Genomic DNA, 27,170 nt, shown 5'->3' on the forward strand with positions numbered 1-27,170 from the left:
TTGTTATTTGTTGTTGTCCTTCTGAAAAAATCTACTGCAGGCTGCATCATTCTAGATTGTGATGTAGAAATTATAGAACCGTGTTGTGTTAGGATTTATCTATTTTTGGTGGATGTCTCATACTGTCCTATAATAAGGAGTGCATTACTTAGACTCCTTGCTTCACGTTGATGTCATTCTCAATTGCTGTACCCGCTGTACTGCTTGTTATGTACAGGGCAGTGATAGCCTGAACATTCAGGAACATACTACTGAATTCCTAATATAGCTTTATCACCCTTTTTGTGCCTGCCTTATGCAGCTGGCAAAGAGTGGGGAGTGATCCCACATGGTCCCTTATTTCTGCTTGTGATTTTATTATTCCTTTCTGCGAAAGGTGCAATATCCTGAGAGGCTTGGGGCAGATTTTTAAAATACCTGTGGCTTGCCTGATTTACTTCCAGGGGGCCATGTCATGTCCACTGTCTACCTTGTTGCTCCTTTTTGTTTACCATTTAGCTTAACTTCACCCCCCTCCCTACCCACCCCCCTCCACACACACCCTGAACAGCTATTGTCGGCTGAGAGCTTCCAGCATCCCATTTGCTCTTATTCATTAAGGCTTAATTGGGAACAGTCAACCACATCTCTTGGCAAGGGCTACATCCCCTAATTGACACAAGTGATTTATTAGAAAAGAGAATTCCCTTCAGAAAGCCCCTGCGCTGGAAAGCAGCCGTGACTGATAGAGCAGTGCTGTTTGCGCAGATGTTAATCGTTTGCTAATAGTAAGAGTGATGGCCGCATTGCTCCTTGTTTTTTGTTTTTACTGCAGCACAACGTCTGTGTCTTTGCATGTGGGAAAGCAAATCAGAGAGCTAACAATGTGCCAAACATGAGCTGGCACCTATCATTTTAGAAGCGCCATTATCAAGGCCTGATCCCAGCAACATGGCTCATCAAATTGTCCACTTAGTATATCACACGTCAGGGAGAGTGCATCAGGCCACATCAGGAACTCTAACACCCCTGGTTATTCTGAGAGTTTTTGAAAATAGTATCCATAGCTTAAAAGGCACTTTGGGGCAATTTAAACCTGAATATATTGTAGGCTTTTCCTTTATCCTTTAAAAACCCTTTTCTCTCTCATCATTAAAGCCTGAAATGAGTTCTTTGCATCCTTCCTACCACTATCATCACCACTGAGGGATGAAATGGGCAGCGGCAACATGACTCATTTTAGTTTAAAAGTGTTAGAAAGGGAACTTCCATGTCAGATGACCATCAGAAGAACTAGGATGTATCTTTGTTGGTGCCTGAGTTTACTTTTCGTCATCTCCCCTCCTCATCCCCTTTTCCTTTTGTGTCATTTCGTTTAGACTGTAAGCCTGCAAGCAGGATATTTTTATTGGTTGTCCATGAGCTGTTCTGTGAGAGTTTTCTGCTGAAGAACAAGGTGTCAACACTTTAAATGAATAAGAAGGTCCCTGCAGGCTCAGACCATGGATGAGTGTAGACCAACATCCTGTTTGCAAAAGTCACCTGTCAGATGTTTCCAGAAGTTCCAGAATTGGTTCATGAAATCTTAAACTAGTTATGCAATCAGAAAATCCAGCACCTTAAAAGAATGAGAAAGTATTTATTTGTTTATTAAATTTATATACCACCCATTCAACAAAGTTCTCTTGACAATTTAAATTAAATAAAAAATACAATTTACAGTAAAACCCTTCAAGCAAAACAAAAAACAACAACCCCAGAAAGCAGAACTCTCAGCAACTAAAAATGGCATAAAGCACCAAGTTTGCACTCACTGAGTGCAAACCCTGAAACATCCATAGATTGTAAATGAAAGGTCTTGGAGAACAGGCAGGAAGAGCTTCAGCAAATGGCCATAAAGAAGGTGCCAGGTGAGCCTCTCTCAGCAGTGCATTATAGGGACACCACCACTAAAAAGACCCTCTCACTTCATTTGGTAGAGAAACCTGGAGTGCAATTGAAGGGCTGATGTTTTCCTTCGTCAGTGTGCCAGATCTCATAGTTTCCTTCGCTATATTAGAACAGCTGGAGTATAAATTATTATGTGTTTATACTGGAAACATAACCTGCACCAATGAGCTACCCTCCTATCTTTCAAACTACTTACTAAAACATCAGGTAGCTTCCTTTTTCCTGGCTGAAATTTCAGCTTGCATTTTCCCATAATGCATTTGGGATGCCAGCATGAATCAATGTCATCCCCCTCAACGAGAAGCAGACGAACTGGCACTGAGTGAATGATTGACACTGGCCACTTGCAAAGCTAGTCTTTACAATATCATTCACTGAGAAATGAGCATCTTCCACGCCCATCAAACATGTCACCGAGTGGCGTATACGGTCGTTCCACTTACAGTGAAGCTTGATTTCTAATCAGTGGTTGGTAAATCGGCTGTTACCGGTGAAATTATAAATGATATCAAGTTATGAAGGAGCAGGTGTTTACATCCTTAGCTGTATTTGAATTGCAATGCACAAAACCGACCATCGTGTCCTAATCCCATTATTCAAATCTATGCAAGGTTTTTTTTTCCATTCTAACCTACCATGAATATGTATCTCTGCCCAAGAACTGTCTCTTCTCCTAAGCAAAAAACAAAATTAAAAGAACCTTAATTTTCAGTCTTAAGGATAACACCACTTGTATCCTACAAAGATTTAAGGGGTTTATAAATTATAATACAAAGAATCCTTCCTTGAAGGCAAGCCTGTATTAGTTTGGTCCCAGAAGCATTCCCTTTGAAGGCTGTGTTTATGCCATGCTAAAAATCAACATTCAACCCTGAAGCTAGTGATTCATCATTTTAATAGAATACATCTTCCCTTTGAGAGCACTCTCATTTATATCAAAAAAACTTGAGTGGAAGTGGCAAGAAGCAGTACACTGTAATTGTTTCTCTGGTAAATTAATTTAACTGAAATTGTGTTTCATTGTGGTGCTTTCAGTGGAAGGGGTTTGAGAAGAAATGGGCTCCTTCCTTTTCTTTCTTTCCTGCTCTAGAGCGGAGGGTCCATGGACCCTTTGCTCAGTCCTAGGCTATGGTCCCAAACCTTTAAACTGCCTGCTAGCAATGACACAGGTAGCAGCACCCTTTGTACTTTCTAGTCCATCATCTTTGTAGACTGCCAGTATTTTAAACTCTGCTGCAAGAGCATTGCTCTTGGCTCATGCTAAATGCATTTCGGACAAGGGCCCCATGCCATTGCGACTGCATGGCTCTTAAACTCTAGGCAAGTCCTAGCTTTGGCAGCTTTGGCAAGGTTAAGTGGCACATAACCCAATTAAGACAGAATAGCAAGAATCTCCGCCCATATGTATCAAAAGAACAAGGGCATAGAAGAACAGATGCCAGCCATAGTAACAGAAGCTCCAGTCTTGAGCCCTGGGTCATGGTGAGCGTTTGGGAGCATTTTCACAATCAAGGTTTACATAACCACTGAGCCCTTCTCGTGCTACTTATGTCATGAATTCTAGCTAAAATAGGTTCTACGTCAGCATCACAAACTGAAACAAATTTGCCTGCTGCATACAAAGCAAATACTGCAAGAAAACGCAGAAGTAGTTCTTGGTAGCTACCTGTCAGATCTGCAATTTCAGTTCCCTGGAAATTGGCCAATCTAGACATCTTCCAGCAAGACCCATTTATCAAAATTGGCTCCTGATAGTCATCATGGGTAGATAGTGTGATAAGGCAAGATGGGTGGAATGAGTCTGGAAGAGACACAAAGGCAGCTTAACTCCTGTAGATATTTACTCAGAAGTAAATACTGCTGAATTCAACGACAGTCGCAGGTAATTAGTGTAGCATTGAAGCATTAATTTACTTCTGAGATCTCTAACATATTCATTCCATTCTCTTCAGTTAGTTCTTTGGCTTTAAACCTTTCTTGCTGCACTGCTATATCTCATTATATCCTCTACTGTCATAAATAAATCTGCAGACAAGGTATCAGTCACATCTCTAGCCAATACACTAGTCTTGATTATGCATTTCTTTTACTGATGTTATTCAAGGCCACTCAGGCAGTAATTCTGTATCCACATGAAGTCCTCCCAACTCAGTAGTGAATATTAAGTAACCTGCAGTTTAAATGCAGAAATATTTTTTGCCCATGCAGCTATGAAAGGTCAGTTCTGCTATTATGCCTTCCACTTGCCCCTCTGTTATTGAGAGTTGTAATCCTGGAGTTTCTGCTAATTTTAGGATTTTGTCCATTGTTAGACTTTTTCCCATGTAAAAAGGCATTTCGTTTTATGGGGACTGTTTTAATCTGAGTAGTGTCAGTTTTCATTATTCTTTTTAAAATGCGTCTCTTTCAGCAAGTTATGCTTCCTATCTATTGTTAACTTTTCATGGACTCTTACAAAATACTTTACAGAGCTGCCCTTTCAAGCTGGAGAGTTGAACCATTCCTTTCATGCTTTGGCTCTGAGTGTGTACCCTGATAACTTGCTAGGATTGTCTTCAGCTTTAAAGTATTTCTCCCTTTTGCCATTTTACACACTCCCAACATCTTGCTTTATATCTGAGTTTTAACAGAATCAATACTTTGTGTTATTTTTGCGATCTCCCGTTTTATTAAAGTAGAAACTGACAAGTAGTCATTCAGAAGTTAATTAGGGCCTGCATCTCATCTGATAGCATCACTTTTATCCCACTTCATTGTCACCAGAACCCAAAGCATTGAATATTTTGATTTCTTTTTGTTTATAATGGGGGGAAATTATGCAGGGGAGATCATAAAAGATATAACAAATCCTATCTATAACTTAATGTTTGATAAATGTTTACATATTTTGTTGGAAGCCACTCAGAATGCCTGGGGCACTCCAGTCAGATGAATGGGGTATAATGCCATTATAATGCCAAATTAAAGTTAAATTTTCAGAGGTGCCTTTCAGTATTCTCTAGGCACCTTACAGAAAGCAATGTAGGTCATGCAAAATCAGGTGCCTCTGAAAGTTCTGAGTTTTCTTCATTCAGCACTATTACTCTGACTTTCCCCTTAAGATTCCATTACACTTCAGTTTGTGAAAGTTTACCTCTAGTGTAAATTCAAAAGAAACAGGGTTAGTTTAAATCTGTATCTTGTTCCAGAATGAGTGGAATTCTGATAAGTGATCTGTTGATAGTATTTACACATGTGATGAATTTGCCCTGTTGTCTAAGTAGTTTGGACTCCACTCCATAAAATAGTTAAAAGCACAGGGAGATCAGTTAAAATCTCAGCTTCTTACCATTTCCTCTGCTTCTGTAATTTAGGGCTGAGTGTGAAACCTTATAGAGGTAGAATAGCACCATCCACTTACTAGAAGGAGGTTTGCAGGAACAAAATACCCAAAGTGGGGGAACCCCCCAAATAGCCTACTGGCCATGAAATAGTGACTGACTATGGGGGGGGGGAATAGAAAACCTGGTTGAGGGGGATGTAATGGTGAATCACAAAATAAGGCGCAATGAGCTGGCTGAATAGAAGTACTCCACAGAGAAACAACTTGGTACGAACGGAAGTTGTTAGGTCAATACTAATGAAGTGGCTTCGCATATCATTTTAACCAATTAATCCAGATATATTTCTCAATGCCTCTATAATGATTTATGTGTATACAAATACTACTGTCGGGAGATGTGTATTGTTACAAAAGTTGGGTGCCATCCAGGGGGTTCTAGGCATTCACCCAGGGTCTGTGCTCCTTTGGAGAATTGAGACACGGCAGAGACTATTGTAGCTTTAAGAAATATGACTTATTCACCTATTTACACCTTCAGTCTGCAAGGAGGGAGTCCAGATCACTTCAAGAGAGGGGCTTGTCTCCCACAGCAGTGCAGCCCTGCAGTCCTACAGGCAGCCTGCCCAAGATGGACCCCAGTTTTTTCTTTCCCCTTCTTCTTCCCAGCACACCTTGTTCTCTACTCCTGTCACTTCGAACCCACATCCTGCCACCATGGCTGTTGAATAGTGGGTAAACATGGCAGACGACACAGCGATTTCTCCAAAGCAGCTCTTTATTTTGTAAGCTGAACAGCAAACAGCTCAGCCGGCCTATATTTATAGGCAGCCGGCTGTCAACATTGTTGCAGCAACAACCCAGGGTTTCCCACCTAAAATAACTGACGTGGACCTGAGTGAAAACGATCTACAGTATCCCCCTGCTGGCCCAGGGTGAGAACTTCAGTACATAACAATGGCAATCTCTGTCCGCCCAGGCTCTCAGATGGGCCCGTGACCCCTTTTGTCATGTTACTACCTCTATTCCAGGTGAGGCCCTGGCTTGGAAAGGAATCTTAGCCTGTACTTTTCCACTGACCTCCAATCAAAATCCTTCCATTAATTAATTCTTGGGGGTTATCTATCTATCTATCATCTATCTATCTATCTATCATCTATCATCTATCACCTAACATCTATCATCTATCTATCTATCTATCTATCTATCTATCTATCTATCATCTCTCTCTCTCTCTCTCTCTCTCTCTATCTATCTATCATCTATCTATCTCTATCTCTATCATCTCTCTCTCTCTCTCTCTCTCTCTCTCTATCATCTATCTATCTATCTATCTATCTATCTATCTATCTATCATCTATCTATCATCTATCTCTATCTATCTATCTATCATCTATCATCTATCTATCATCTATCTATCTATCTATCTATCTATCTATCTATCATCTATCTATCATCTATCTCTATCTATCTATCTATCTATATCTATCTATCTATCATCTATCTATCATCTATCTATATCTATCATCTATATCTATCTATCTATCTATCTATCTATCTATCTATCTATCTATCTATCGTCTATCTATCTCTATCTATCTATCATCTATCTATCAATCATCTATCATCTGTCTATCTATCATCTATCTCTATCACTTTGCAATAAGAATGAGAAAGGGAGGGGAGGGGAGGGGAGGGAGGGTTATTTGGCTTTGTTTTTAAAGGTTTATTTAAATCAGATTGTACAAATGCCTTCCTGTATTTTCTGTGCAGATGGTTTCAAAGAACGAAGGGAAACCATGTCTTCATGCTTACATAGAGCTCTTTAGCCCAGGCTCATCCGTTCAATTTTGGCAGAGCCCTTGCCTCCAGCGCAGACTATTTGACCCCTGGCGAGGAGTTAGCCTGCCCATTTGCTTACAAAATCAGAACTCCTTCTGTAGGTTAGCCTTTAAGATGTGCACTGACATCCTTCTGGTTAACTGAACTGAGGGTCATAGTTCTTTAAGATAATGCCCCAAAATGTGAACTGAAAAGAAATGGATGCTATCTGCTACCCAAGGCAGGGACAAATTGGTCAGGAGATTTATTTCAGAAAAGAGAGAGAAATTTTGCTGACTGTCAGTGGTAGGTAACAATGTAATTCAATAAGCGAAGGCCAAGTTTGAATAGATGGAAAATTAATCTTCGGGCCCTGTCTCCTGTGGGATTTTCCTGTGCCATTATTGATTGCATTTCAGCTCCTACCTCAGGAGAGAAATTGGTTGGAGATAGGTTTTAATTGTATTCAGAGCTGCCTTGGATTACTTTCATTTACAATATATGAGCTTCATTGTTTTGGGTGTGTTGCTTTTAAAAAAAGGAAAAGGTTTGTGGAGATATGGAAAATGTAGCAAATACAGTTTAGGTTTTTGGTAAGAATAATAATTTTAGAGCCATTATTGTGTGACGGGTATATTATTGTAAGCATTCTCATGAGGTTTCCTGAAGTCAAAATAATTATTACACCATTTGAGCAATATTTTTACTGTGTGGTTTTAGTGATTTTTATTAATCACATGGTAAAGGTAGAGGCCTATTTCATTTATTGGATGAGAAATTACTTTATCAAACAACATCACGCCAGTGTGTACTTCATACAGTTGAGTTGTGCTTATTGTTTTCTGTTACCATTTTTATTGGTTTTATTGTTGCACAAAATAATTTGTTTGTTTGTTTGAAAAGTGGATGAAGCAAACTCCATTATATCTCACAAATATATACCATTGATTATCCTAGCTATAGTTTTAATACACTTAAATATACCTTATTTACAGGTGAAGGAAAGCAACAGGAAAACTATAGGAACTGAAGAAGTACTTGGAAATACCTTTCACTGCCTCTGTTCCAGAGCTCTGTGTGCACGTGTGTGTGTGTGTGTGTGCAGTTGCTAATGTGCTCAAGTATCATTAGTTCAGACCTTCTAAGTGTCCCTATTTCCCAGGGACAGTCCCAGATTTACAGAAGCCATTCCAGTTTCTGATTTGATCCTGGAATTTCCCTCTTTTCCTTAGGATGTCCCTATTTCATACGATAAATGTTGGAGGATATGTCCGTGTATAGTGCTTTCCTCCACCATAGTTGACAATGACAAAGCCCACCCCCATGTGCAGTTGACTAGCACTGCGCCACTCTAGAAGCATACACTAAAATGATATTGGAGATGTCAGCTGTCTGAAACATTTGTCAAAAGCACAACCCAGGTTTGCATGCCAATGAAAATCTTTCTGATATTCTGCATCCTAGCAGAATATCAAATTTGTTTACATGCCGCACGTTTCAGACAGTGCGATCTGGGTAGGAAGGTAAAGCCCAGCCACAGAAAGGAAGGTCCCATGAATTGTTTTGTGTGTCTTATGAAACAACAGTGGTGGATACAATGGAGATGTGGATTTATTATGACAGTGGGTTGTTTAACATAGTACTAAGTATATACATACAATGGGTGAAATGGCCCTAAAGCAGGGGTGGGGGTCCTGTGGCCCTCCAGCTGTTTTTGGACTACAAATCCCATCATGTGGCTTGGGCTGATGGGAATCAGAGTCCAACAAATATCTAAATGGACCATAAGTTCCCCATACCTGCTCTAAAATGTGGTCAAGATTAAGCAACCACATATGGTAGGCCACATGCTGAGAAATGTTCCTTAGTTGCTATTTTATAAAAGACAAAGAAGGACATGTTACGGTTGGTAAATGGCTGCTTTCCTTCTGGATGCTACACAAAGGGAAATATAAGTTGATAGTTTTAAGTATTGCTCTTTGCATAGTTTAATGGGAGCATAGGTAGTGTTACTGTTGGTATTTATTTTGGGGAAACAAATGAGTGTACAAGGATATTTATCAAAGGGATGCATGTGTGACACATCCTCTTACTTCAGCAGTGGGAGTGTCTCTCACAAAATCCTCTCCAGCAAACTTGCAGGAAAACTTCAGCTCCTCTCATGTGCCTGTCTAGCAAAATGTGTGGGGTATAAATAACAAAATTATCACTATGGAATGGGAGGTCCCTATTTTCATCAGAGAAGTGTTGGAGGGTATGGCATCATCTATCCTGAACAAAGTTCAGTGACTAAGGTGGTGGAGTCCTGAGATTGTAGAAAGCCTGTACCACTTCTCAGACACCTTTTTTCAGGTGTGTGTGTGTGTGGAGAAACAATTCTTTAATGCTCTTCCACACAGGCAGTCTCACTCATTCAGTCTGCATCACTTCTCCCCATCCTGCCAGTTCTCAGTTTGTAGCAGCATTGTGAGCAGAGAACTGTGATGGGTTGCTCTTCAGCCTTGTTGGTTTCTTTCTATAGTATGTGTGCAGAACAGATATGCACAGTTCTACGTATGCAACAGAATGAAGTCAGCTGGTTTGGAGTAGGGTTGCATAATTTATTTATTAATTTAGAGCATTTGTATCCCACTCTTCGGCCTCTGGAAAAGGTTCCTGGAATGTCTTACATGAAATCAAAACAAGGCGCTCCCTACCCACAGGCTTTCATTCAGATAAATAAATAAACAAACAGATACACAACACACAAGGAAAGAGGGGCTAGGAGGGAAGAGGAAAGTAAAACTCAAAACTCAGGCACAAATTTCTAGACAGTTGTCCCTATTATTGACCAACCGGCATAGTTCAGAGGCAGGATGTTCCTGATGGAGCTGGACCGCCAGCAAAGCAGATACAATGAGCCCTGTTTCCTGACTCTCCCACTGAGGCAACCTGATAAAATGGCTGCCTCCCAGGGACAGCTGAGGGGAGAGGATGCATGATGGAGCTGGCCTGTCGCAGCAGTGAACTCTGCCTCTCTGCTCTCTCCGTGCTGGAATAGACTATACCACTTTGCAGGTTCAGCTGGTGGATCACATTTTGAGCGCTTACATTTGAAAAGGGCATGCTCATAGAAATCTAGTATAGGTGGCTACCTTTCAACTTGCAAGGATCTTTTTATGCGGGAAAACATTCAAAAATTGTATCCCTCACCGAAGTGACACATTGAACGGGGTTAGACTAGCTGAGTCCCAGGGTCCCTTCCACAGGTCTATGATCCTAACTGATGCTAATGAGATTCTTGTGGAGGCCAGCCCTTGGACCCCTCCATGTATTTGTGTGAATAATGTTTGCCGTATGCTTTAATATTTCCCTCCTTTTTTTCTGGAAAAGTCTGGAAGAAACGAGAGTGAAACTGGTAGTCAGAGAATCAAACCGGTGTTTGAGGAAGATCCCATCTTTGGTCGGCAAACATCCTACCAGAATGCAGCAGTCCACATACCGACGGATATATATGAAGGCTGTAAGTAGTGCATCCATTTCCAAAGTTCTATGCTCCTCATTCATGAAGGGTATATAGCCCTAATTTGTTTATGACTTGTCTTTATTTGGGCTCTCCTCTCCCCTCGCCTCATTAGCTAACCCCATCTCACGTGTCAGGGATGAAGTCAGTGTGATGTGGCTTTTAATTTGATTAGCAGTGGTCCTCCTCAGGGATTCAACATCCACACTGTGCAAGAGCAGCAGTAGTGACTATGGGGTAGGAAGCAGATGTAGATAGAGGTAGAGATGGATGTAGATAGCAGATGTAGATAGAGGTAGAGAGGTAGATGTAGACTGCAGGTAGAGGTGGTATGTAATGTTTATTCCTGGAGAGTTTGAGAGAGTATTTTTCACAAAATGGCAGCAGTGGAAATAATGGCACTGTGGCACAGAAGAATTGCCTGGGCTAATGTTAAAATGCTTCTTCTAAAGTATGTGAAAGGGACAGAAGCCGCCCTGTGTATCTGAAGGTACATGACATCTACACCTCTCTGAAGAGCAGGAGTGTGCTGTCCTGTATTCAGACAACTACCTTTCCCACCTTGCAGACCTGCTTTATGTTCACCTGTTGTGCTACAGTTTCAGTGAGGTTTCCATGCATGAACTGAAACACATGGGCACGATCCACACTTCCTTTATTTTAGGCTTCTGGTAGATTGGACATTATGTGGACATAGGCAGGTGTACATAGGACATAGACATGTGGAGTGCTGGTCATGTGTTCCAGGAGGCTGTGCAAGACGCACAAGCCTACATTCCCCATTGTGGGAATGGAAGAAGGTGAGATTTAGCTTTGCTGTAATGAAGAGGACAAAATTAGAAGGGGGAGTGGCCATTTCAGATTTCAATTTGCATTTGGTAGAGCATAAAACTCTTAATCTCAGAGCTGTGAGTTCAAGCTCCACATTGGGAAAAAGATTCTTTCCAAGCTTCTGCTAACTAGGTGGTCCAAGGTAAAGCTTGTACCACTGTACGAAGCAACGTGTGGTCTCCTCCTGCAGCATTTTAAAAGCATGTTTACATTGATAATGAACAAAATAAAAGGGAGTAGCAGCATTCCCTGGGCCACCTCATAAGTAGTGCTGTTGTACCTTCGTAATTCTGAAAAATATAGGAATCATCCTAAAAAATCCACCAGGGAACAGGATGAATGTTAATCCATCCCCATGTGGGAAAAGGGACAGGATGCAGTTGGAGAAATGTGCCCATCGCTACTTATAGGGATGGAACATGGAAATTTTGGGGTAAATTTAGGAAAACGTTCTTTGCAGCCTAGTCAACTGTAGCTTCAGTTCATTCTGATCTGAGTTAAATAAAGAAGGGCAGATACGATAATTTAATCAATGGGTCCTGTGGTCTAACACTATATAAAGACTGGGTGATAAAACAGCAACAATAAATAGACTTTCATCATGCTCAGCAGCACATTGGAGAAATAAATCCACCACTACTTACAAATTAGACATTTTTTAATTAGGAATGATCCAATAAGATTATACAATTTGAATGTATCTTAATTAATAAACTGAAGAAAGCATTGCTGATGCATATACGGTAAATAAAAACAGGTCAGCTTATTTATTTATTTACTTAGATAATTTATATCCCACACCTCCAACATAAGATTTATGTTCCCATGATGGCTAACAAGATGAATAAGGAACAAAAGTAAACTTTTAAATAATAATAAAAAGTTCAGACTAATACAGTAAATTAAAACAAGCATTATCAGTTGCCGCCAATTTAAATAATTGAACTGAGTCAAGGAATGAGTACGTTAAGGTAAAGATAAAGGGACCCCTGACCATTAGGTCCAGTTGTGGCCGACTCTGGGGTTGTGGCGCTCTTCTCGCTTTATTGGCCGAGGGAGTCGGCATACAGGTCACGTGGCCAGCATGACTAAGCTGCTTGAGTACGTTAGCAGTTCTTAAAAGCTCATCATATTAGCAGTTTTCAAATGTGGAAAAGTGGGCATTAAATTTACAATGAAATATTTCCAGGGGGAAATGGAACACTTTTTTTAAAAAAAAGATAGAATGATGTCTTTATTGCGTGAAAATATAAAAAATGCTTAAAATATTTATGTTGGAATTGTGGGGGAAAGAAAGACGGTGAGTTTGTCCATTGCTGGTGGACCTGTGAGAAGGTTAAAAACTATTGGAAGAAAATGTTAAGAAAGCTGTTGTGTCACTCCGGAATAAAGACCTTTAGAAAATCCTCAATGCATTGGTGTCCAAAGAAAGACAAAGAATGTTCTGCATGATAGTTAGAGCCAAAATCATACTTGTGAAGTACTGAAAATATTTTCAAACATGCACATTAAGAGGATAAGACATAACGTTATGGAATAGAATTGTGCAGGTTACAATAACATAGAAGAAGCGACCAATGAAAATCTTTCCGAAGAAAGGTGTGGTTATGTATATAGTACTGTATTAAAATGCACAATATATTGTTGTAGAAATTCCATCCCCATTGTTATACAGATGGACAACTCCTCTTGCTCTGCCATTTTTCTATATTTTTGCTTGTTTATGTTAGGTGTTATATATCTATTTACTGGCATTCTTCTTCTTGAAAGCAAACCAAAATTTTAAAAAGGCCTACTGACCCACTAAATAATTACTCTACCGATTTAGATATGTGTGAATAGGGCAAGTGGCACAGCTGCCCTAGTTACCCAAAATGACTGTTGCGGATGCAAGCTAACAATTATGCAAATAAAAAACATAAGGAATAAACATGATGCTCTGCTTCACATAAAAATGATGTCAGAAGTAGGAAAATAAGGAACCTCGCTCCATCCCACCCCTGAAATTTAGCGCTGCTCATTTTAATTCTGCAATCTTCCAGCTCCACGGAAATCGTATCACTGAATCAGAGACCCTAGTTTGACCTGAATTTATTTAAAATTCACGTCCGTTGCTTTGTGTCTGCAACTGTAAGTGACAAATGGGTGGAGATGGAAATGTCAGCAGGACTGAGCAGAGGAAAAGTTGTGTGCAACTTGTGGTTTGTCGTGCAGCCTGTCAAAATGACACAGATTTGGAGGATTACTCTGGGATTCTGACTTTAATAATGTAAAAGTGCACTGTAATTGAAGGAGTATGGTGGAAACAGCATCTTATTTCAGATAACTCTCATTTCAGCTAAACTGTTATGAGAAATCCTGTCATTTCTGGAGGGCTAATTTATGCATTTTTGCTGGTGCCCCTTTGAAACATGACTCACTGGCAAAATCTGATTTTAAAAATTAGTATTGCTTTTCTATGGTTGGTGTATACTTTTTATTAAATGGGCATATAACATTATATGAAAAATAAACGTATTCCGATACCATACTCATTTACCATGAGCCTGGATGAAATTACCCTCCCAGACACAATTTGGACAAGGACATCACCACAGCTGAGGCATGAAACGTGGTTTCCATGTGTGAGATTCCAAGCTCCGTCACCACTTACTGGATTTAAAATATTGTGGTCAGGAAGAAGCCTCTGGCTGAGACTGGGCAGATCTACTGCCAACGTAGGTGAGCCCAGTTCTACTCTGCACCTTTTGACGTTCCAGATGAAGGACCCAATCCCAGGGTCAGCTGTGTGGTGTGGGGTTGCTTCCAGTTTATGCAGTCAGCTGATGTGGACAAGGTGATGGTGGCTATATGCCCAGCCACAGGTGATCTTGACCCATGTCCCTTTTGGCTTATTAAATCTAGTAGAGGAAGGTTGATGGGTTGGTTCTAGAGCATAGTTAACACTTCATTCTATGGGGTTGGTCCCTGCTGCCTTGAAAGAGCAAGAAAAAAAGAAAAATATTGCCCATTAGAGCTTTAGGTTTGAACCTAGTAATTAAGTCAAAGGAAACCTTGTTCACAATAGTACATCAAAACCCTGGTCGAAAAGCACATTTGGTACATTTTCAAGAACTATTCCCATGAATGCAATAAGAAAGATTTACTTCAAGAAGAATCTCTTCTATTAAAGAAAGATGTTTGTGAATGAATTCAGTGCTATATCGGTCTAGAACTATATCAAGTGTCAAGAGGATATTAAAGTTTCCTAGCTTTTTATAAATATTTTAAAGGAGTAATAAAACTGCATGCACTATTTTTGTGTGTGTGTGTGTGTGAAACTATTTAGTTCTGCTCATAGAGAATATAAAAACTTATGGACCTGGTTTTTTTGTTCATACAAAAAATGGCTTCTTACAGAGATACCTCTGTGTACTTAAACCTCTTAGCATTCACTTTACTTCAAAGGTTTTCCCATATAAATCTAATAAATTTTGCTGCTGCTGCTTGGTTCTCTGTTAATCTCCAATGCCTGTTGTATTAGTTATTAGAACTGGACCTAAAAATCAAGCCTGGGAACTCTGTGCTGCAGAAGCTTAAAATTCTGTGTTCAGGAAGTCCAGATTCTGCACCAAGAGAGCCTGAATTTTATTATTTTTTCATTCATATTTGACCCCTTCAGCTTTTACTGTTTTACAGAATTTGTTCTGATTGTTCTAGTTAAGGTGGAATGAAATAATTTATTGCTCAGCATAGATCCCCATTTCCCAACCACCAGGAATCTTGTTCAGTCACCCTTTCGTAACCATAAGGACCAGAAGTTTTCTTTTTATCATCATCATCATTTTCTGCTCTTTAATTGAAGCTGGAGATTCTGCTGCCCTTGCGGCAGTATGTACTTTCTCGTCCCACTCTAGAATTTCCAGCAGCTTTCTGTTGCTGTTGTTCTATATCATTCATTAGTCCTTTATATACAGGGGTAATTTCACCTGGGTATATGAGCATTAGCACGCAGCCACCCTAAACCATAGCTGTCAACTTACAGATTTGAAAGTAAGGGATCAGCAGCCAAAATAAGGGATTTTAGTCAACCAGCTGAAATACGAAGTTAAAAGGGACCAGATAATTTGGGAGAGCAGCGCCCGTTTTTAGCTTTCGTTTCCAGAGGTTTCTGCTCAGGACACCAGCTGATGAAACACCGCAATTAAATAACTACAAGCAGCAACCACTTTTCGCGCAAAATGAAGTCCAAGCTACAAAGATGCTGCTGCAGTTCTGTATCTTTTCTCTCGTGCTCCATCTGCAGCTCTCAGTTCCATCAGGCGGGGCGGGAGGAAGAGGGGGGAGGGAAAATAGCGCCCGAAGTAAACCCACAGATCAGACCATCTATGCTAGTCTACCACTACAAATCTGTGGGAGAAGTGCTTGCGGTCCTTCCCTTGTAGCTCTTGGAACACCTGCCCGCGCCTCCACCTCCTCCTCTTCCTCCTCTCTCTGAACTGCTTTCTCTATGGTTGCCCTCGCTCTCCTCTCAAGGCTCCTCAGCAATTCCTAGACCATGCCAGGCTGCCCATCTCATTCGGGTCCTTCGGCGGCACAGCCGCAGTATGGCCTAGTGGGAGCGGCGGTAACGGGCAGAGGGGAGGCCCAGGCAAAGACGCTCAGTTCGGGGGCCGTGAGGAGGATGGCAGCGGAAGGGCCCGAGGCTCCCGCCAGTCCCGGCGGGGAGGGGCTCCCAGGGGCTGAGGCTGGTGAGAGGAGGCCGGAGGGGGGCGGGCCGGGCAGCCAAGCAACACAGTTGGAGCCTCCCTCCTCCCTGGCCGGCAGGGAGGGAGGGAGGGAGGGAGAGGAGCTGCTTCCTTTGAAACCCTTGAAATTTAACATTCATCAATCCGGGACAGCAGCGGGACACGGCACTGTGATAAGAGAGTTTCCCGCCAAATAAGGGACGGTTGGCAGCTATGCCCTAAACAAGTACAGCTTGAGGAACGAGAAGGTGATTTCTGAGTATGGAAGCAAGTGGCTGCTCCTGAATGCATATGGGAGGCAACTGATGACTATGTGGTTGCTGCCTTGCTGCTTTACGCCCCAGCCTACCTTCAGTCTCATACCAAAGGTTCTGTATTAAATAAGCAAGCATAACATTCAAAACAACTATTTATTCTTTGCATTATATCTTAATATTGCAAATCAACATTTCCTTTATCTTTGCATCTCACCTCCCACCCCTTTTGTGCCCACATATGAATGCTATCGCTACCTTCTCAGTCTTCACACATCTAATGAAGGATGAAAGTTAATGTCCTTGTGTTTGCTTATTGTAGCTAAAACCAACAAGGAGACTCTTGTCTTCTCACCTTGAAATGCCTCTCATGTCAGAGTGTTTTAATTTAGAGGCATATTATAATGTCCGCAAAACCGGAATCCTGTAATTATAAAAAAAATTATACATCAAATAGGTGTATCCTGAGGGGCTTCCATATAATTACTGTGATTTAATGACCAAGCGATTGAAAAAGTGGCCTTCAAAATGAACTAGCTGCTTCACCGTGCTTAAATACCAAATATGTTTGCAAAGGGAAAATAAGCCATGATGCAGACCTTTCTAGTCTTGTTATATCCTCTAATATTTTGTGCTTTCATTCTTGTCTGTTTTTCTGTATGTTTCGTATATAGTAGTTTCATGTTATAGTATACTATAACCATTTGGGCAGGGCCTGTGTTGTTTTCTTAGAAAACCTAGAAAAACTAAGATATTGCATAAATAATTAATCATTGTTTCTAATGATAATAAGTATCTAACATTACAAATGCAATGTAAATTATTAAAATTAATCATTGATTTAATGGGAAGACTTTGATTTTGGCTACCCTCTTCTAATACCATCTTTGTGGAGTGTTCTCCCCAGGAAAGCAGTCCTGTGGCCGCCATGTTCAGCTTTTAGGCTCCAGACTTAGAGGTTCCTGTTTGGTTGCTAACTTGGGTCATACAGTGTTATGATTTCTGGACTTGGTGTTCATCTTTTTATGAGCTGTGGGTAGGAGTCATCCTTTTTATTACTATTTGGGAATGAGCACTTTTTGGAATTTTGTTGTGTTGTGTTGTATCGAATTAAGCTGTCTTGTCCTTGCGGCCACAGTATCCCCCATTTTCTCCTCTTCCCCTGTACCTCAGTGCCCCCAGTGCATGTTACTGGGCAAATTGCTTTGCAAAAATGTGTTTATTATGCAAAAGTGCATGTTCTTATTAAGGGAAATTAACACTAAAATGCTGCAGAGTTTTCATGAGGACACTGAAATAAACCAACAAACTGTGGAAAACATGGAGAACTGAATTTACATTTGGAATAATGAGACACTGAAAATGATCAATTCACTTGTCCCTACTCCTCTGTACCATTATTCAAAATGGCTGAAATGAGTTTTACCACCCCTGTAGTACCACTGAAAATGAACTTGTAGCTGATATTATTATGCATCGTATAGTACTGGGAAGAACAGAGGTTGGAGGAACAAGACATGTTTTAATAATTTTAATGAATTGTCTAAGGACTGGCTAGATGATGAGGAGTGTTGGGAGGTACCAGCTGGGGAAGCCCAAGGGAAGGCCCAGAGGAGGAAGGCTCAGAGCCTGGGGATTGGTGGTGGGACACTGAGGAGAGGTCAGAGAGAGAAGGGGTGGGGGAGGAATGGTTGGATGCTGAAGAAGCAACAGGCTTTAGTGAGAGAGGAGAGCCTGTGACAGAGGGCAGCTCAGGCTCAGAGGATGAAACAGAGGATGGGGATAGAGGCTGCAGAAGAATCCCAGGAGTCTGCCCCTCCTACTGCAACAAACTCGCCTCCCCACTTGACTCCAAGGACATGCAGGGCAATGCGAAGGGCGGAACAGAGACTACAGGTGCCCAAACATAGTTTGAGGTTGCTTGAGAAACATCTGGCAGAGAAGGAGATCTAAAAGAAGTAGAAGGTGAGGACTACTAGTCCTGGCAACTGCTCTATAGGACCAAGTTCTGTTGGGAGGCATTACTGAGCTGTATGCTCTTTTCTTGAATAGAGAATTAACTACACTGCCAAACATCTTGTGTGCTGACCTGCATCTTAACCAGCTCTGACAAAAGTATTAAAATGTGGCCGTGGTGCCAGCCTCTGAAGATGATGCTGGACAGATGTGAAGCCCAAAGCTTAAACTGAAGTTTATGTGTTGCCCTGTTTTGGCAAGTCCACAATTAAGAGTAACTTCAGTTTGCTCTTGTTAACCTAAGACAGAAGTGATTTTTCACAATCTACTCACAGCTATGCTGGAGATGGCAAGGGAGAGGGAGATTGTGAGACCTGCTGTGGCTCGTCTTTCTAATCCTTAAACTTCAGTTTAGTGTTACAGCTGAACTATCCCATTGTTTAAACTGCTTCAAAATTAGTGAAACTGGTTTAAGCAAACATAATCTTAAATTAAGTAATATTATTTGATGTCATTAAGAAGCAAACCTGAAATGTTTGGACCCTTGTATTATTCTCTCACATCTGCAGCAGATTTTAACTGACCTGAGCATTGATGCTGGCAAATTAGATTGAGCTGGGGGTGAGTGAAAATCACTCAGAACATTATGAATGCCTCTTTTTTATTATTACAACATGGCTGCCTGCACTAAGAGTAATTAGTGCCTAATTTCCCATGAGTAGCTGCTCTGCAATCTAGCAGGGAGCCCTATGGGGAACTGTCACTTGTGAGCAATCTACATTTGTCACCCTTGCTCTAAAGCCAGAAAAAAATATATCTGCCTGTATCCCTGATATGACACATTCCCCTCCTTCACATTTAAAGGATATGGTCTAATAGTTAATCCCTTGAGGCATCCTACTGACAGTTGAACAACAGACAATAACTGATCACAGACCAAAAATGTGATCAGAATTAAAGGGACAGACCCACTTGTGCATGTTAAGTATATTCAGTATCCTTTTAGGGCCTTCTCTCTGCCCTTCTGCCTTCTCCCTCCCAGCTGGAAATTAGTGATGTGCTGAATATTTTATTTTGGCAATAAAAGAGGACTATTTTTTGTGGAGAGAGGGTCAGTGACATAGCTGTCTTTCCCCCCAAGAATGCCCCTGGGAATAGCACTGCATTATGATATAGAATCATTACCACCTTTTCTTCTTCCAAGGACCTCAGGGCAGTTTCCAAATATGACTCACAGGTTGTCTCCCATCTAGAGGACTCCGTAGTCTCCCCTGTGGACTGGCATCATGTGACTTTTCCCGTATGTCTGCAACTCACTCTTACTAGGACATTGTGGTTGTGTGCATCACAGAACAGGGATAATCTAGCCATGGTGATTTTTTGCATTGGTAATCTCAAAACTTGATTATTTTAGTGTGCTCTGTGCAGGGCTACCCTGAGGCCTGGTCCCACAGTTGCAACTGGTGCAAAATAATGCAGATTGCTGGTTAGCAGACTTGTTCACTGCTTAGAGACTATTGCAATTAAGTGGGATATAAATCATTGAAATAAACATTGGTATAATGTTCCGTTAATAGTAAAAGAAATAAATAAGCATACAGAAAACCCCCACTCACGTGCAGACCTCATGAAAAGGCAAGTGTAATGAAAAGGAAAACATGATATAGAGACCTTGTTTCTTTCAGCTGGTGGTCGATGTGCCTGGCTAGCTCCCTGTGATGGGTATAAAAAGTGACAGACCATCCAGAGTTTGAAAGAAAGAAGATAATGAAATACCAAATTAGAATAGCCTCCGAAACAGGCCTGACAGAAGCAAATGGACAAGAAGTTGCATAGACCTTAGCAGGACCTGGGTATGGTGGCAGAAAGAGGATAATGTACGAAGGCAATTTATTTTCTAGTTATTCTGCTGTATGCCTTTTGTTTCTAAAGAGGTGGTTCAAGAATGCGAGACCAAAATTTTTTTAGGAGCCAGCAAGATTTTCAAGGAAGCAGATATGTCACCCTTTCCTCTGCTTTCAGGCCTGACATTTGATGCTCAGTGACAGCTGAACACCTGGATTCTTCAACTTCTGCCCAATACTTGAATATAGGTGGTCTCCATTAGTATCTGCAGCTCTCTTTATCCATGGAAACTTAAAACAACATTTTAAAACAAAAACTATTTCATTTATTATTTTTTTAAATTAAAAAACAATTTCTCTCTGAATTTATTATTTTCTGAAACTTTATTTCCATCTGGCTGTACTTTATAGAATGTTAGTGTTCATACCAGAAAGAGGCAGATTTTGCTCTCTCTCTCCCATTTCTTTTAAAAATAAATCTTATATACATCAGTAACTTAACTCTGTAAAACCTGATGCAAAGCATACCAATCATTTCACACATTTCAGCTTTCCACTGTTGAAAATAGAGAAGTGCTTGGAATAACCCATTCTACTCTCAACTAAGACTGACCCATTAGACCAGCTTGCCTTCCCCATAATTATATACTATAGCAAGCTTTGTGTGTCCTTCCTAATGCTATATTTGTTTAATCTGCAATAGCCTTATCCACGCTAATTTAAGCACCAAGAGGGTTATTCTTGCTTTGAGTTGGCAAAGGGGGGTAAATTATAATGATGATGAACTCATTTATCAGGGACGGGTACCAGAAAATCGTGACAGTTGAGAGCTTGTGGTTATTATTGCAATTATTATATTACATTTATATGCCTAGATGGCTTCTAAACAAGTAATGTGATAACATGGATATCAAATGGTTGCTTATAGTTTATTTCTTTATTTCTTTTTTATTTCAACTAAACATACTCAGTTCATTGCTGTTAATACAGTATGGTATATTATGTTGGCTGGTAAAGAATATAAATCCTACAATACTGGTATAAAGCAGCATACTTTTGTGAGCTAGCGTAATAAGAAGATGAAATAAGCTCCTGTTGACAACTTACATCTGAGAGAAAATTGCATCCTGAAAAGTTTATTAGCTCCAATATGGGCGTAATAGTTTGGACAGCAAGTAAACGAGAAATTTCATTGCAGAAACTAGCTCATTATTTAAAAACAAAGTAGTGCTAGAAGCATCAGCTGTTGGTTTATTATGTCCAAGGTTCATTTCATTTAACTTGAAATTTGTGTCCATAAATCCCTTAGAAATTGTGCCCTATAAATGCTTCTCTTGTTGTGAAAGTGCCAGAGTGGAAAGTGGGTGCTGTGCCTAATCTAGTTCAAGTGTCTTCTTTTAAAACAAAGAAACACCATAACATATACAAATGTGGGAATCTTCAATCAACACTTAAAATTACTTTGGCTGTGTAGTCTAATGTTAAGTCATTTCAAGGCTAAGTGATTTTAACTAGAGTTGCTTCAGTTGAAGTTTTACTGTAGGATATTAATGTAAACTATTTATCTGAAAAGTTTGTTCCTACATACCAAACATCAGAAAACAGGGGGCATGAGTGGTAGAATGCAGTGCCACACAGACAAAATCATGCAGCATTGCCAAAACCATTTCTTCCCTTCACAACATTCTTGTCCTAGTTTATATGCTTGCTTACTTTGACCCATTTGGGACTTCCCCAGCAAACTGAGGCCAGGATGAACACACCACCTGAAGGATAGATGTGTGAAGGGAAGGGAAGGATAGATAGATGTGTAAAGGGAAGAAGCCCTATGCAGTTCTAAATAAATAACCGGTGGCCTGCAAATGTGGTCATTTTGCTTGAAGTTGCTTGTGTTGCAGCCTCCAGTAACTACAACAAGGCTATTTAGTCCCACGGTCTTTGGTGGTTTCATGGTCTTCTGGTGGTATCATCTGCAGGCCTCTGATCAAATGCACTCTGTGATGAAGATAGTTTGCACTGGAACTTATTTCAGCCGCTTGCCCAGGCTGATTGCTCTCAGGAGGATAAATAGTGCCCATGTCATGATGGTGGGGAATGTGCCAGCTAAAGTATTAAAACTCTCTCAAAATGCTGCCTTCTTTAAAATGAAATAATCAATTGGGGGAGGTTACCAGGGATTTTGTGTGGGGTGGGGGAGTTGGGCGCATAAAACAATGCTTGTGTAAACTTCAGAGGATCGTTTGGATAAATCTTCACATAGCTTGTTCTTTAGCTACATGCTTTTGTTTATTGTTAGTAAATGGTTAATAAATGTTCTGCCTTCAAAGAGGAGTCCATTTCTCATCAGATTTGCTTAAAAGCCCTTAAATATTTATCTAAAGTCTATTGCAAAGTGCTATTTACCAAGCTTTTGGGTACACACTCAGTTCCATACTGGTAAATAAAGAGATTCAACAACTCTGGCCAGTGCCTTGCATGAGCTCTGGAGCAGAACCAGCCATTATTCTGCATCTGAACTCTGCTGGGGAAGATCAGTAGCAGAGCCAAGCCGTCTTCCAGGGAGGCTTGTTTTCCACCTTTTCTGATCTTCTAACTGAGAAAGGTTTCAAAGGAACCCCAGGATCCCCCCAAATATAGTTTGAAAACCACTTATTTTATCTTCTCAAAAGTCATAATTCGAAGTCTTGGTCCTGTATTGGCAGACCAACTATAATATTAACGGAGATCAAAGATCATTAGTTATTAATGTGGTCTCCCTGGCAGCAAATGACAGCAACAATCAGTCCAACAACATCAATGGCCTCGTGAATAACTTTTGATCCCTCGCACAGAGTTGTGAGGAGAAGACTTTGAAGCCTAGGAGGAGAGCATTAGGAATGCCTTTACATATGTACATAATAGATCAAAAAGCAGCTCATAAAAATGATTTAGCAAGGACTAGCAATAATATCATTATGATGATTTGACAGTTCATATTTAATCCTCAATAGTTTTGGACACATCATACAGATTTAATACATTCTCCACATAGTGTAATGATATATAATTCTGAAAACTAACTTAGTTCAGCTTCTGTTCTAAATGTTTGCTAGGAGTTTCCTCTGAGAATCTTTTGTGCTTGAAATGACTGATAGGTATCCAAATAATTTTTCTGTCTGTGGTGCCTTCTACAGTTCCAACATACAATTGCTCACTCATCTTCAACTGGCCAACATATTGGTGAGAGGCAGACGTATTTCCCTCAGGATCTGCTACTGCTCCCAAGGTACAGCAGGGCCTTGTGGGAAGAGGCATATAATATATAGAGCCTCCATCCCAGTTGTTCCCATGGTCCAGGGAATGACTGGCTGGTGGGGTGGGGTGGGGTTCCACCACAGACCTGGCCTTTGAGCACTGGCATATGTACTGTTTACTGGGACAATGTGAGGGCAGTGCCCACATCACCCAACCTCACTGCTGCCTTGCCTTTGCCCTATCCCAGGAAATGGAGATGATGCAGGAGGCATCTGTGGCAGCATTCCTCACAGCCAGCCTCTCTTGGTTCAGGAGTAGCAACATGGAGAACTCCTGCAGTGTCCCTAGACTCCAGTTCCATCATCCTTGACCGCTGACCATACTGGCTGGGGCTAGTGGGATTTGGAATCCAACAACATCTGATCACCGATATGCTAGCTACAATGCCTGGCTCTGGCACTGCAGTTAGAGTGGTGCCAGTAGACATACCTCTGGTGCCTGCTTGTCTTGTGGTGTTCCACAGTGTTACATCATGTAGATGTTTAACATTACATGAAATTGCTGGGAGACTGTTCAGCATCATAAATATGCAGGTGGCACTGAGCCCTCACTCTCCTAGTCATAGAGATCTTTAACCACTGCTAGAAGGTGGAAATGGACTGTGGGTGGTAAATAAATTGAAGCTTAATCCAAACAAGAGAGGCGATAACCTGTGTATGATTTCTTGAAACTCATTTAAACCAGAATGGTTACAAAGTGGTGAAAGAGGATTCAGCTTCCACTTGAAAATACATCTTAATACCGGCCTTGATTTTGGATGCTTAGGCATTGGCTGTGGCCAGAAGTGCCTTTGCTCAAGTCAGGCTGGTGTGCCAGCTATACTCACAACACAGACTGAGGGCTGCTTCACACATGCCTTGCTTGTTTATCAGAAGTGTGGACTAGTGGAAGTAGTCATTTATCTTCCTTCCTTTTCTTTTTACCAAGAATACCCTTGGGAATGATGACATGTCATGACACATTGGTCCATTCTTAGTGAGAAATGCTTCTGGGCTGCTGCTGCTTATTGAAGATCTGTCATCTCTTGAAGTGATGGCAAAGGTGTTGTTTTTTAAGTTACATCTCTGCTTCCATATTGCATTTGTTGTGGACACAGTGCTTCTCATGCATGGCAGTTGTGTGCACTGTCTACATAAAGTTGCCCTCATCAATCAGTAATGCTAATCCCATATTTTCCCTCCAAATACAGATTTACTGTTTCTCTGAAAAATCTAAGTAAAGAAACAACAACATCCTGCAGAAATGCTAAATCAGGATTAAATGGAGCATGTGGGAAATATAGGGTGGCATTTTGACCAGGATGTCATATTGTGAAAGCTGCACAGAACTTGCATTCATGAGCAGGATTGCGTCCACAATAAGTTGCCCTGCGGAAATACCCACAAGTCAGGATGTAGAAGCATCCCGGTTGGGCCATTTTCCATGCGGAATACTTCCAGGCCACTCCTTCTGCTGCTTATTGAGGCTTTTTTACCACTTGAAGTGGGGAAAAGCTTCTTTTTACAGCTTGGAAAGAAATATTGACTACAGTGATCTATTCCCTCACTTTCTATCAAGTGAACCCTTCTCTGAAAAAAATGCCCCCTTCATGCCCAAAGTCTCTGAAGATGCCCCTCTTCTTGGGAGATGAATGACCCCCACCAAAGTGGGAAAGATAATATAAATTGCTCAGTGCAGTCAAAATGCCTTAAAAATGGCATCCACTTTTTTTGGATTCTGACTCACACTTTAATATTTAACCTTCCCCTCATCCCAACAGGTGTAGCATTGACATAGTTCAGAGGGTGAAATCCTGGCCATGCTATTGATATACATAGAATCATAGAATCATAGAGTTGGAAGGGACCACAAGGGCCATCGAGTCCAACCCCCTGCCAAGCAGGAAACACCATCAGAGCACTCCTGACATATGGTTGTCAAGCCTCTGCTTAAAGACCTCCAAAGAAGGAGACTCCACCACACTCCTTGGCAGCAAATTCCATTTTTCCCTCCATAATATTTTATTAGTTTTTTACACAAAAAATATAACAGAACAGAACTAAAAAAAAAATACAGATTACAAAAACACAAAAACAACAGCATAAGGCAAAAAACATCAAAAAAGAAAAACATTAATAAAAACAATTTCATCTTTATGATATTTCTTTCATTTACTTATTTCCCGACTTCCCCAAACCTCCCTTCACTGTATTCCCTAGAAGTTGCTGGACTCCACTTCCGTCAGACTCAGCCAACATATCCAAAGTTCATGGCTGATGGGAGCTGAAGTCCAGCAACACCTGGAGAGCATCACAGTGCATACCCCTCATTTAATTGCTTGTGCATGTATCTCAATGAATTAACCTGCACGATGTGAGGGGGAACCATTTCATTTCTCCAACAACAATGCCAACCCTCAATAATAGTACAATGTCTAGGGAGGGAAGCAGCACAGCGTCCTCATGAATTGGATAGGCAGACAAGAAGTGGAAACACACCTAGTCATTTTAGAAAGTCAAAAAAGAAACAGTATATGGGGCTGTGAAATGTATAGGCAAAATTAATAGTAAATGAATGCATCAAATTCCCTTTAAAGTCCCAATTAACTGTTAATACAATCACTAATATTCCTTTTATGCGATGCATAAAATATTGTACCTCCTGCATATTCTTTTTGAAATACCTAAGGTTTAGCATAAAGCAGTAACACATTTCCTAATACTTCTGTACTGTTTCCGTCAATTTATCTGGTCCTCCTTTCCCCATCATCTTCTCCCATACTCTTGAATAGCCTTATAAAGTTATCTTCTGCCAAAGTCTACACTGAACTACTCATTTTCTTTAAGCTGAATGAGAATGACTTTTTTATATCAAACTGCAGCAAATATCCACCATCAATTTGCAGTGTTGATGCAGAACTCAGGTAGAATCAGGTTGGATGAAAGAGTCAGCTGCATCATGGTGTCTTCTGCCACTTGTTGCTTTTAATGGCTCAGAGTCAAAGTGGTATTGTTGATGTTGTTAAGTTTGAGGTTCTTATTGCAGTCATGTTAATTAGTTGACAGGCTGGCCCTTCACAGCCATTTGCAACACTGGAATAGCTTTTCTCTATGTTCAGGAGATTAAACACAGGGCAAGGTGTTACTTAGCTTGAGGAAGGGACAGGTTGTGCAGTGTGCATTCAAAAGAAAATAGATTTAACACATCATTGGGAGTGGCAGCCAAGGAAAGGGTTGTGGGGTTTCTTGTTGTTGTTTTTTTGCCTTGGTGAACATGAAGGAAAACATGGTAGGGAAGCAAAAATTGGGCTCCAATGGAATGGATTCAGGATGAGGATGAACAAACCTGTCAATGTCAGTTCTCTCTGTTTCTAGTTTTGCCAGTCTAAAATTCACTGTTCCACATAAAATTCACTATACCAGCAGTTTGCAGGTATGTGTTTTAAATTCTAGTGTGAAATTTTCCTAATAAAATATTTTTTGCATATAGCTTTGACTATGCAAACTTTTGCATGCAATTTCTAGTAATATAATGCATTTTTGTATTTTATTTCACTAGTATAATGCATTTTTATGCACATCCCCCCTAATTTATGTATTGGTTACATACTGTTTGGTTGGAAAACCACATTCAGAGGACTGTAGTTTCAAAGGGTAGCAGAGTTTCAGTTCAGTTTGAGAAGCGCAAATAAGGTAATTTATTAAAATGCAAACA

The 27,170-nt window shown here is 40.6% G+C and overlaps 1 protein-coding gene across 7 annotated transcripts in view; it reads left to right on the top strand.

The window, feature by feature from the left end:
- CACNA2D1 (calcium voltage-gated channel auxiliary subunit alpha2delta 1) overlaps window positions 1-27,170 on the top strand; it is a 369,956-nt gene that overhangs the window by 204,108 nt on the left and 138,678 nt on the right. For all 7 annotated transcript variants that reach the window (XR_014502078.1, XR_014502079.1, XM_083399436.1 and 4 more), the window contains exon 6: window positions 10,442-10,571. Coding sequence is in view for 5 of the 7 variants with exons in the window: in XM_083399436.1 (XP_083255562.1) it covers window positions 10,442-10,571 (130 nt within the window). In the remaining 2 variants the exon portion in view is untranslated. The remainder of the gene's footprint in view (window positions 1-10,441; window positions 10,572-27,170) is intronic.

This window comes from Podarcis tiliguerta (assembly GCF_965153285.1).
Source record: "Podarcis tiliguerta genome assembly, chromosome: 10".
NCBI lineage: Eukaryota > Metazoa > Chordata > Lepidosauria > Squamata > Lacertidae > Podarcis > Podarcis tiliguerta.